We start from the raw sequence: 12,916 nt of genomic DNA, 5'->3' as shown, positions 1-12,916 counted from the left end.
TAGCATATGACAAAGGTGATGGTAAGTCACTCCTGTGATTCCATTAGGATTATATATATGACAATGTACAGATATTATACATGTAAGACACTATCTAGAAGAAGCAGGGAGAAAGTCTTCCTTGGTGACTTTGAAGAAGCAAGCTGCCATACTGTGAGTGGCCTCAGAAAAGAAACAAGCTGCCATACTGGCAGGTGGCCTCCAGAAGCTGAAAACAAAAAAATCAGGTACCTCAATCCTACCATTTCAAGGAACTAAATTGTGCTAACAAGCACATTACCTTGGAAAAGGACTCCAAGCCTCAGATGAGACTACAGCCCAGGCTAACACTTTTGACTGCAGCCTATTAAACCTTTGAACAGAGGACCCAGCTAATCTGTGCTAGCAGTCCACAGGAATCATCTATACTAATAAAAGGGTAATATGCTAATTAGACCGGACATCCTTCCAGACAAAGCCACAGTGGCAGGGGCCAAGGCAGAGGCAGTTAGGGGTGATCAGGCTGGCAGGGGGAAGAAGTTAGGGGGCAATCAGGCCAACAGGGGAGGGCAGTTAGGGGCGATCAGGCTGGCAGGTGAGCAGTTAGGGGCATCAGGCTGGCAGGCAGAGGTGGTTAGGGGTGATCAGGCAGGCAGGTAGACAAGTGGTTAGGAGCCAGCAGTCCCAGATTGCAAGAGGGATGTCCTGGATTGGAGAGGGTGAAGGCTGGGCTGAGGGACCCCCCACTTCCCCACCGCCCTGTGCACAAATTTCATGCACCAGGCCTCTAGTGGAATAATAAAAATGTATTGTCTTAGCCACTAAATTTGTGTTAATTTAGTACAAAGCAATAAAAAACACACACACGTTATTTAAATTTGACCACATATATTTCAAGAATTATTCCTCACTACTATTTCCTCTCTTTAGACTCAACTCTGATTTAGATGATAATTGGTTAGAATATCTGACATAGGTATTTTACATGGAGGATACTAAACTAAATGTATTATCTCGAAAATAAATTCAACTATCAGAAAGAAAGATATCTTGGGTAGTTATAAGATTAAATGGATTGTAATATATTTCTGAAAGTAGACTATAGATGTTACTTTATTTTTCCACTAGGGGCCCAGTGCACAAATTCGCGCACCTTAAAAGGAACTGTGGGCCACTAGGCTATGGTGGACATAGGGGCGGGTCTCGGCCCATCCTCTGCACCCCTGCCTGGCCTCTCGCGCCACAGCCACCTAGGTCCCCTGTCTGCCTTCAGCCCTGTTCCCACCTCGACCACTCCCACACGCTGACGGCGCTGGCCCCACTTGCACCCGCTGACCACGCAGAGCAATTGGGGCTGGAGCCAGCAGCGGGTGCGAGTGGGGTGGTGCCGTCAGCGGGTGCAAGCGGCGGCTGCTGCCCCAATCACGCCCCAATCACCCCTCAGGTGCAGGGGGAGGTGGAGAGGCCTTCAGGGACGATTAGGGCCAGCAGCCACTGCTCACACCCGCTGATGGCGCTGTGTGATCGGGGCTAGCACCAGGCACCAGCAACAGGTGCGAGCACCAGGCAGGACCGCGGCGTGCGGGAGCAAAGAATTTTCAGTAACCACCACAGGCTCGCCCCTATGATAGCGACTGGCACCCCACTTTGGTCTGGCATCCCTGCTCACCTGCTCTACCATCCTGCCACGGCCGATGCCTGCCATGTTTCGCGCACGTCCCCTAGTGGTCAGTGCACGTCATAGCAACCAGTTGTTCGGTTGTTCCACCGTTTGGTCTATTTGCATATTACCTTTTATTATATGGAAGGATTGTTATACAGATAGGCAGTACTAGTCATTTAACTTTTTCTTTCTGAATGGAAACTTCTCTCTATCCTTAAAAAATTTAGGAATTTTATTCACTTATGTATAGAGATATATCTTTTTCAATAATTCGGTCTGCCAGTTGATAAACTCATTCAAACTACAGATTAAAACTATTGTCTGCATTATTTTGTCTGTTGTCTCCAATGTTATTTCCATTGGCTTTCTTTTTTTCCTCATAGTTTCCATCTTTTATATTTCTGCTTTAAGGAATTTCTTCCATGTCAATACTAGCTACTAACCGAGTCCTCAACAGTGACTATCTTTATATTCAGTTCATTTGCTGACTTTTTAAACTGAAAAATAATAATTTAGTAGCAGAAAGTCTTCTATGCTAGAACTGAACCTCTGAAAGTGCTCATATTTCTTTTGTCAACTGTTGTCCATGTACTATAAAAGTTCTAGCTCACCGAAGTTGCCTGCTGTTCTTAGGAGTAATGCTTGTTTTCCTCTTTGGTTACTAGAGCCCTTGCCCAGGGACATTTTTTTCTTCTGTTTACCTATTCCTGACTCTAGTCATCATTCCACTCCAAGACAAGCATTAAGTACTACAAGGAATAGCAGATAGACTTACAAAATACTAACTGAGATGTGAGTTTATGGTTGAAGCAACTAGAGAAAGCTCCACTCATACTGGATCTCTTCAGATATAGCACAGGAGCATTCACAGCCTCAAGTATAGGAAGAAACATAAAAGCCACTCTAATTCCACAAAGATGAGAGGTCCAATGAATCTTGACTGGCAAATATCTCTTTGGGGAAGAACCATGGAGTTTTAATCCTCACATGGGCTTTTGCATGGATGACCCAGCTCCCAATTGACAATAAAGAAACTTAGGTGGCTTGTGATGATTTACTTATGAAATTCATAAAAATTAAATATGTAGTTTTAATTCACCTGCCAATTAATCCAAATAATATTTCCCCTACTTGAGAAAAATTAAGTTATATTTAGAAACAGGTTTTATAATATAAATGCATTAAAAGACAGAAATAATCTTACCTAATTTGTGATGTCTTTTGTTCTCTTGTGTTACTTCAGATCTTTTCACTCTTGAGTTATCTGCAAAATGCAAAAGATAATTTCATAAACAAGGGCACTAATTTCATGTTGAGCTAACGTGTATTATTTGGTTAACTTCAGTATAAGTATTTTAAATAAAATTAGATCTGAAACAGAAAACCAAGATGGTGGCATAGGTAAGCACCTAAACTGCTGCCTCGCACATCAATTTCAAAACTACAACTAAAAGACAAAACGGACATCATCCAGAACCATAGGAAAGCTGGCTGACTGGAAATTCTACAACTAGAAGGAAAGAGTAAAGCTCACAGAGAATCAGAGGAACTGCAAAGGGCTGAGGTACGGAGATAAGCGCGCAGAGAGGTAGGGCGGCTGAGTGCCTGGCTGGCTTTCTCTGGCAGGAGGGAGAAGGAAGCCCCTACTGCACTGAACCCCAGTTCCGGGCGAGACCCTGTGGACCCAGGCTCATACGGGAGGAGTCTGGACTGTCAGTTAGAGAGAAAGGCACACGGAGACTCGGGGAAGCCGTGGAGGGCAGGGGTCTGGAGGCGCGCATGTGAGTGCACGCAGAGAGGACTGACTGCTGAGGTTACCGCTGGCTTTCCCTAGCGGGAGGGAGTCGGAAGCTCCCGAATGCATTGAACCCCAGTTCCGACTGCACTGAACCCCAGTTCCGGGTGAGCCCCTGGGGACCCAGGCTCTTATGGGGGGAATCTGGACTGTCAGAGGGAAACTCAGGGGAGCCGCAAAAGGCAGAGGTCTGGAGGCGCATGTGCAAGTGCGCGCAGAGAGGACTGACTGCTGAATGTGCCACTGGCTTTCTCTAGCTGGAGGGAACCGGAAGCTCCCAACTGCACTGAAATCCAGTTCCGGGCGAGAATCTGGGAATCCAGATTCACTGGGGGAGAAACTGGACTTTCTGGCAGCGGGTGAAACTCAAGGGCAGCTTTCTCTCAGAGGTGCTTGCAGCAATTACCGAGGGACACTAAGACCCAGGGGCCCAATAGGGCAGGGCTGACAGGAAGCCAAAACTGTCTGCTCAGCCCTGAGACTCCGCCCCATCCAAGCTGAGCACAGAGACTTTTGCAATTTTGCAAGTCTTGTCTCATAAGGCTGTCTCCAGCACAGAAGGTCTCCCGGAGTAGACACAGCTGATCCTCACAGCCAATTGGCTTGGAGGTCAATTCCTCCCAGTGATACCAACAACAATCAAGACTTAACTACAACAAGGCTGTACACACAGTCCACAAAGGAGTGCACCAAGAGTGTCCACCTCAGGTAACTGGGGAGGCCGACCCACTGGGCCATATAGGACACATAGCACACAAAGCTACCCTACCAACTCAGGGAAGCAGCAAAAATGCGGAGACAAAGAAACAGATCACAAACGAAAGAAATGGAGGAAAACAAATGACTGGATATAGAGTTCAAAACCACGGTGATAAGGTTTTACAAGAATTTCCTAGAAAAGGCCAATAAGTTTAGCGAGACCCTCGAGAATATGAAAAAGGACCAACTAGAAATTAAACATACGTTGACTGAAATAAAAAATATTATAGAGACCCAACAGCAGACTAGAGGATCGCCAGAATCAAGTCAAAGATTTGAAATACAAAGAAGCAAAAAATACTCAACCAGAAAAGCAAAAAGAAAAAAGAATCCAAAAAGTTGAAGGTAGTATAAGGAGCCTCTGGGACAACTTCAAGTGAACAAACATCAGAATTATGGGGGTGCCAGAAAAAGAGAGAGAGCAAGATACTGAAAACCTATTTGAAGAAATAATGACTGAAAACTTCCCCCACCTGGTGAAAGAAATAGACTTACAAGACCAGGAAGCGCACAGAACACCAAACAAAAGGAATCCAAAGAGGACCACACCAAGACACATCATAATTAAAATGCCAAGGGCAAAAGACAAAGAGAGAATATTAAAAGCAGCAAGAGAAAAACAGTTAATTACCTACAAGGGAGCACCCATACGATTGTCAGCTGATTTCTCAACAGAAACTATGAAGGCCAGATGGGAGTGGCAAGAAATATTCAAAGTGATGAATAGCAAGAACCTACAACCAAGATTACTCTACCCAGCAAAGTTATCATTCAGAATGGAAGGGCAGATAAAGAGCTTCACAGATAAGAAAAAGCTAAAGGAGTTCATCACCGCCAAACCAGTATTATATGAAATGCTGAAAGGTATTCTTTAAGAAGAGGAAGAAGAAGAAAAAAGCAAAGATAAAAATTATGAACAACAAATACATATCAACAAGTGAATCTAAAAATCAAGTGAATTAAAAATCTGAACAGAATAAACTGGTGAATATAATAGAATCAGGGGCATAGAAAGGGAGTGGACTGATAATTCTCAGGGGGAAAGGGATGTGGGGGGTGCAGGAAGAGACTGGACAAAAATCGTACACCTATGGATGAAGACTGTGGGGGGAGGTAAGGACAGAGAGTGGGGTGGGAACCGGGTGAGCTATTGGGGGGGGCGGGGGTAAGGAGAAACAATTGTAATAATCTGAATAAAAATTTATTAAATTAAGAAAAATTTTTTTATCTGAAAATGCATTTTATTACTACTTCTGCTTTTCACTGTTAATAAAAACTAATGAATGACAGTATAACATTTCTCTAGGTTTTGGTACAATGAATATATCTAAAGAGCATAGAAGTTAAATATAAAAAAATAGGTTTTCTGTTGCTCATGGACTTCAGGTGAAATAAGCCATTGGTGGATAAAAATGCAGAGTGTAATAATTAATTAATATATTAATAATGTGATCTATGATCTTTAAAGCTCTAAAATAGTACAACTGTACTGAATTTAGCAGTGTGTCAAAGGCTCTCAACTATGGTGTGGTAAATAGCATCTAAACATAGCTGCCATCAATTCTTTCTCTTCCTTTGCACTAATGTTCTTTATGGAGAAATGGAGACTACTTAATTCCCTTCTCCTTAAATCTCTACTGGCCATAGTGACTTGCTTGACTAACAATGCAGCAGAAATATTATTCTGGAACTTCAAAGGCTAAGTCCTAAAAAGATATGCAAGTTCCAACTGAGCATCTTGATCTTCACTCTGGGGAAGGACGACCACCATATATGAAGACTCACCATTCCAAGATTGCCACAATATGGGAAAATCCATGCTAACCTCATGGAAAGGTCATGTGGAGAAGAGATGTTTGGCCAGCTCCCAACTCTTCCAGCTCCCCTGGTTGGGTGCCAAATATGTAATTGAAGAAGCACCTTGGACTTCCTGCCCAGTTGAGCTTTCAAATTATTCTAGTCCAGAAGCTTGCATCTAACTACAAATGTATGTAGATGCCAAGTGATAACTGCCCAGCTAACCCAAGGCAATCCACAGAACCATGAGAGATAAAAAAAAAATTTTTTATCTGAAGCCACCAAGTGCGGTAAAACCCGCACTATGTATATAGAACACTTAATGTCCATGAACCAGCTAAAATTTCTGATGCAATTTTGTATGTAATATGCATTTCCTGAAAGTTAGATCTAAGCAGGCCTAAGCCGTCAGTCTGACATCCCCCGAGGGCTCCCAGATAGCGAGAGGGCTCCCAGACAGTGCAGGCCAGGCTGAGGGACCCCTCCGAAGTGCACTGGGCCTTTAGTATACTATAAATGGGTTAACTGTATGATATGTAAAGTATCCTATATAATAAAAGGTTAATATGCAAATAGACCGAATGGCGGAAGGATCGGTCACTATGACATGCACTGACTACCAGGGGGCAGACAATCAATGCAGGAGCTGCCCCTGGTGGTCAGTGCGCTCCCACAGGGGAGCACTGCTCAGCCAGAAGCCGGGTTCATAGCTGGCGAGCGCAGCAACAGTGGCATGAGCCTCTCCTGCCTCTGCGGCAGCACTAAGGACCCCTCAGGTGTCCCAGACTGCGAAAGGGTGCAGGCCAGACTAAGGGACTCTCCCCCCAAGTGCATGAATGTCGTGCACTGGGCCTCTAGTATCTCAATAAAGCTATTACCAAAAAGAAAGATATCCAATTTCCCATGAAATCCCCTCTGGAACAAGTAGAAAACTAGTCATTGCTTGAAAGTTTCCCAGAGCAGTGGGTCTTGGAGGCAGCTGGTGGGGTCAGAGAAGGAACAAAGCAAATAATAGGAACCAGGTTTCTCATTACCTGAGAAAGAGTTTATAAAAATGGACTCTGGTCAGATGTACTGATATGAACTCGTAATTTCTAAATGTAAATACAGAAATAGATGTAGATGTTTGTATATATATACAGTGTAGATATATAGGTATGTGTGTATCTATTTTGTATTTCAGTCCACTAAAAGAACCTAGAAGCAATGATATTCCAGTTAAATGAGCACACCAAACACCCAGATCTGAGCTTCTATATGCCATCCTCCAAAAAAAGAAACTAGTCTTTTAGGAGAAATAACTGATTCCAGAGTTGAGGCATGGGACCTAGAACATCCTATGCCAAAAAAATAAGACAGTATTCAAAACATGATAGAAATACGACAAAAGGACACAGGGACCAGTTGAAAGGATACCTACTAGCCAAATATGGCATAATTTGAGTACTAAAATAAACAATAAATGTTACAACCCATTAAATAAAACAGGAACCTAGTAGTAGTCCATTAATTCCTATATAACAAAAGCCTAATATGCAAGTCAACTGAACAGCGGACGGAACAGCGGAATGACCGGTTGCTATGACACACACTGACCATCAGGGGGCAGAAGCTCAACGCAGGAGCTGCCCCCAGCATGCAGACCCCAGGCCAGCCAAGGCAGGGGCCCCCCAATTGCCCTGCCGGTTACTCCACAGACTGGCCCTGATTACTGGCCAGGCCTAGGGACCCTACCTGGGCATAAGTTTTGTGCACCTAACCTCTAGTAATATAAATAACTAGAGGCCCGGTGCACGAAATTCATGCACGGGGGGGGGGGAGGGGGAGTAATGTCCCTCAGCCCAGCCTGCACCCTCTCCAATCTGGGACCCCTCGAGGAATGTCCGACTGCCCGTTTAGGCCCCCGAGGGCTCCCAGATAGCGGGATACCACTAAACGGGCAGTCAGACAACCCTCTCACAATCCAGGACTGCTGGCTCCCAACTGCTCGCCTGCCTGCCTTCCTGATTGCCCCTAACTGCTTCTGCCTGCCAGCCTGATCACCCCCTAACCACTCCCCTGCCAGCCTGTTTGCCCCTAACTGCCCTCCCCTGCAGGCCTGGTCACCCCTAACTACCCTCCCCTGCAGGCCTGGTCCCCCCTCCCAACCGCTCTCCCCTGCAGGCCTGGGTTCCCCCAAACTGCCCTTCCCTGCAGGCCTGGTCACCCCCATCGTCCCTCCTCTGCCAGCCTGGTCACCCCTAACTGCCCTCCCCTGCAGGCTTGATCACCCCAACTTTCCTCCCTTGCTGGCCTGGTCCCTCCCAACTGCCCTCCTCTGCTGGCCTGATCACCCACAACTGCCCTCCCTTGCAGGCCTGGTCCCTCCCAACTGCCCTCCCCTGCTGGCCATCTTGTGTCCACATGGGGGCAGGATCTTTGACCACATGAGGACAGCCATCTTGTGTGTTGGAGTGATGGTCAATCTGCATATTACTCTTTTATTAGATAGGATAGAGGCCTGGTGCACAGGTGGGGGCCAGCTGGTTTGCCCTGAAGGGTGTCCTGGATCAGGGTGGGGGTTTCCTTGGGGTGTGGGGCAGCCTGGGCGAGGGGCCTGTGGGGGTTTGCAGGCCGGCCACACCCCCCGGTGACCCAAGCGGAGGCCCTGGTATCTGGGATTTATCTTCTACAATTGAAAATTTGTAGCCTGGAGTGGAGCCAAGCCTTCTATTCTCTCCGTGGTGGGAGTCATTTCTACTGGGATTTATGTATCTTGTATAATTGAAACTTTGTAGCCTGGAGTGGAGGCCTAGGCCAGCCAGGGCTGCAGAAGTTTGGCTTCCTCCATCGCCAGGGGCAACCCAAGCCTCCTGCTCTTCCAGCTCCGTGGCTGCCGCCATTTCTGTTGGAATTTGTTTATCTTCTATAATTGAAACTTTGTAGCATTGAGTGGAGGCCTAGGCCTGCAAGGGAGGGCAGGGGGAAACCCAAGCCTCCCTCCTGCTCTCTGTGGCTACAGCCATCTTGGTTGGGTTTATTTGCATATTTGCTCCTGATTGGCTTTGTGGGCGTGGTTTGTGGGTGTAGCAGAGGTATGGTCGATTTGCATATTATCTTTTTATTAGATAGTATGCATAAAAAATGGTGAAGGGGTAAAAAAACTATTTCTTATAGAATGCTAACTAATTGAAAAGGAATTAGAAACAGAAATAGCAAATAATTTGCTATCACTAATGGCTCATGATTCAGGTGGGAATGTTAATGGATGATAATATTGATGTGGACGTTTGAAAAGAAACAAATTATTAAAACAGTATCAGAGCATCACTCCACAAAACACATCTACACTAATAAAAGAGAAATATGCAAATTGACCATCACTTCACGACACCCACCAGCCAATCAGGAGTGAGTATGCAAATTTGCCCAACAAATATGGAGGCCCCGCCCCCCAGCTGCTCCGGGCCTCTGGGCAGCACGCATGCAGGCACGGAGCAGCTGGGCGGGGCAGGACGCCTGCTATGAGGGGGAGAGCAGCGGCGGAGGGAGCTACAGGAGCGATGCTCCGGCTGGAGTGAAGACTGAAGGCTCTGGCTGTCACGAAGACTGAAGGCGGGGGCCAGAGCGAAGGCCTGAGTCCCGGCTGCCAGAAGAAAACCGGTGCTGGCAGCCAGGGGAAGGAAGGTCTATTGCACGAATCTTCGTGCAACAGGCCTCTAGTCAATTATGAAAGAGAAAATCTCTATCTTTAGAGAAATCTGGCAATAACTTGAGTAGGTGATCCAGACTAACATCACCAGTAGGAGATGGGGCAACATTGTGCACCTTCTAATATGATGCGCAAAGAACAAGCTTCATTTCTGTAGTATTTCTGTCAGATGTACATGGCTGACACCTGATCATAAAGAAACATCAGAGAGACCCAGGTTGAAGGTCATTCTAAAGAATGAAAAGCTTGTACTTTCTCAAAAAAAATGTAAAGGTCAGGAAAATTAGAAAAAGCCTAAGGAAATGTTCCTTATTAAAGGAAACTGAAAGAACAAGAAAGCCAAATGCAATCCATGATCCTGGACTAGATCCAGAACCAGAGAGAAAAAGGAACACTGATGGAACTGCTGGTGAAATATGCATGAAGTCCGTGAAGGAATATAATAAGTCCTCACTTAATGTCATCAATTAAGGTCTTGGAAACTGTGACTTTAAGTAAAACAACATATAAGGAAACCAATTTTACCACAGGCTAATCGATATAAGTAAGAGTTAAGTTCCTAAGGCATATTTCTGATCACAAAAGCCAAATCCCCAAACTTCTAAAGTAAGACCCAAAACACTTCTAATATTGCAAAGAAGACCATTCTTTTGCAAACCACTTATTTCAGTTCAGGGTCATGGGTGGCTGGAGCCTATCCTGGACACTCAGGACAGAAGGTAAAAACCAATCCTGGTCACAACACCATTCTATCACAGGGAGCACTCACAAATAAATACCCATACTCACTCAGACTGAAACGATTTAGACATGCCAATTCACGTGATGTGTACATCTTTAGGATGTCAGAGGAAAAAAGAGTACCTCAAGAAAACCAATGCTGACATGGGGAGAACATGCAAAGTCCACACAGACAGTATCCCTGGCCTGTAATCGTTTTGTTTTTCATGAACATTACAACAAAACGATGTTATACAAGGAACTGTTGTACTAGTGTTACATTAATGCTGATTTCCTGATTTGGATGTTTGCAGAGCAATTATGTTCTTGCCTTGCATTGTATCAACATATACTAAGACAGTGGTCGGCAAACTGTGGCTCACGAGCTACAGTTTGCTGCTCTGTTGACTAATGAGTTTGCCGACCACTGCGTAAGGCATTACCCTTACCCAGAAGTTTTAACTTCAGGTTAAAGACATTAGTACATTATTAAAACGTTTTTTAAGTGTTTTTCCCTAGCAGTGGTCGGCAAACTCATTAGTTAACAGAGCGGCAAACCGTGGCTTGCGAGCTGCATTGTGGCTCGCGAGCTGCAATTTGCCGACTACTGAACTAAGATATAATGTATCTACAACTTGCTCTCAAAAGTTCAGAAGAGGCTAATGGTAATATATATGAACTTATATGTAAGGAAGGCAAGGAGAAAGATGAAACAAATGTTGTAAAATGTTGACAACTGTTAGAATCTAGATGAAGGGGACATAGGATTTCTGGATAAAGTCTGTAATTATTTTAAGTTACTTTTTAAAAAGCAACACAGACACAACTCCTGAATTTCAAAGACTAAAGAATCCTAATAAGCATGGAGATGAAAGAAAACAGGTTATCAACTAAGAAAAAGAGAAAGAAACCTGCCTTCAAATCTCTACTCATAAACATTAAGTATGATGAGGCAAAAGAGTAACAGCCAGATAGTTTAAAGAAAAAATGATTATGACTCAAGAATATTTTTACTGCCCTAACTGGTTTGGCTCAGTGGATAGAGCATCGGCCTGCAGACTCAAGGGTCCCAGGTTCGATTCTAGTCAAGGACATGTACCTTGGTTGCAGGCACATCTCCAGTAGGGGGTGTACAGGAGGCAGCTGATTGATGTTTCTCTCTTATCGATGTTTCTAACTCCCTCTCCCTTCCTCTCTGTAAAAAAATCATAAAATGTATTTTTTTTAAAAGAATATTTTTACTACTCGACTAGTTGTTCATTGTGTTTTAAAAAATTAGCATATGTAAGAATAGCTACCAACTTCATCAAGAAGTAAACAGCATATCTGTTTTGAAAATAAGTATAAATATGTAAACTTTAAAGAAAAAATACTGGCTCCAGTCGGGGTATGTGCAGAAAGCAACCAATCGTATTTCTCTCTATCTCTCCCCCTCCCTTCCACTCTCTCGAAAAATCAATGGAAAAAAATATCCTCGGGTGAAGGGTAATGGGGGGAAAAAGAGATGAACAAAAATATAAGAAACAACAACAAACCAAAAGAATGAATCACATAATTAATATTAGACAAAACAAAGTATGAGGTACAAACACTGTTAAGAGGATGAAGATAAATTTGACCAAAGTATGTACATTCCATATGAAGGTGTACATGCTCAATAACAGCAATGAATTGTGTATAGCAAACACTGCAGTAAACAGATGGAGAAACAGACAGACCACTGCAGTGAAAAGCACTTCAACTGTGGCAGATCTTAACAGACTTTACTAACTGAATGTTAGGACACAAAGGATCAGAATAATATAAAATGTAACATGTCCAAATTTAAGATCCTATTCTTGTTCCCAAAATCTGCTCCTTCCCTAGTAGTCTCTAAATCAAGCATGACATAATTCTTTCAGGTGCTCAGGCCAAAAACCTTAACATAATCCCTGATACCTCTCTTTCTCTTATACTCTAAATCCCACTCATCTGGAAACCCTATTGACTCCACCTTCAAAAATACCTAAAATCCTTCTACTGCTCTCTACCTTTCCACTGCTAATCTCTATCTAGTTCAAGCCAACACCTTTCACTGGAATTATTAATGTCTCACCAACTGGTCTCCCTGCTTCCAACCTTACATCAATCCCCTCAAACTCATCAGTTTATCCCTAACTCAACAGCCACAGTGACACTGTTTACAGGTTCATCATGCCTCTCCTCTGCTCAAAACCCTCCAATGGCTTCCCATCTCTCTTAAAAAAGGCCAAAAAATCCTTGCAAAGGCCTTTAACATTCTGTGATGGATCTTTCATTCTTGTCACTTGGTGACATCATCTCCTACTACTCTATCCCTCTTATTCTGCTCTAGCCCTCCTGGTTTCCTTGGTGTTTTTCTCCATCAGAACAGACTCTACACATTAGGACATTTGCTCTGTATCTTCCCTCTGTCTGGGGCACTATTTTCCCATAAAGCTGCATGATTTGTGATCTCTTCTCTTTCATATCTTTGCTCAAATGATTACTTCCT

The 12,916-nt window shown here is 44.1% G+C and overlaps 1 protein-coding gene and 1 non-coding gene across 3 annotated transcripts in view; both read right to left on the bottom strand.

Annotated features, from left to right (window-relative positions):
* CENPC (centromere protein C) overlaps positions 1-12,916 on the bottom strand; it is a 69,467-nt gene that overhangs the window by 18,481 nt on the left and 38,070 nt on the right. For both annotated transcript variants that reach the window (XM_054728745.1, XM_008158730.3), the window contains exon 13: positions 2,847-2,906. In XM_054728745.1, coding sequence (XP_054584720.1) covers positions 2,847-2,906 — 60 coding nt within the window. The remainder of the gene's footprint in view (positions 1-2,846; positions 2,907-12,916) is intronic.
* MIR9231 (microRNA mir-9231) lies at positions 3,253-3,543 on the bottom strand (the record flags this gene model as incomplete). The annotated part of the gene is given in 2 exon segments (NR_130531.2): positions 3,253-3,283; positions 3,507-3,543. It is a non-coding gene; the product is annotated as a microRNA mir-9231 (primary transcript).

This window comes from Eptesicus fuscus, chromosome 2, assembly GCF_027574615.1.
Source record: "Eptesicus fuscus isolate TK198812 chromosome 2, DD_ASM_mEF_20220401, whole genome shotgun sequence".
Lineage (NCBI taxonomy): Eukaryota > Metazoa > Chordata > Mammalia > Chiroptera > Vespertilionidae > Eptesicus > Eptesicus fuscus.
This window is presented reverse-complemented; position numbering and strand designations above follow the sequence as displayed.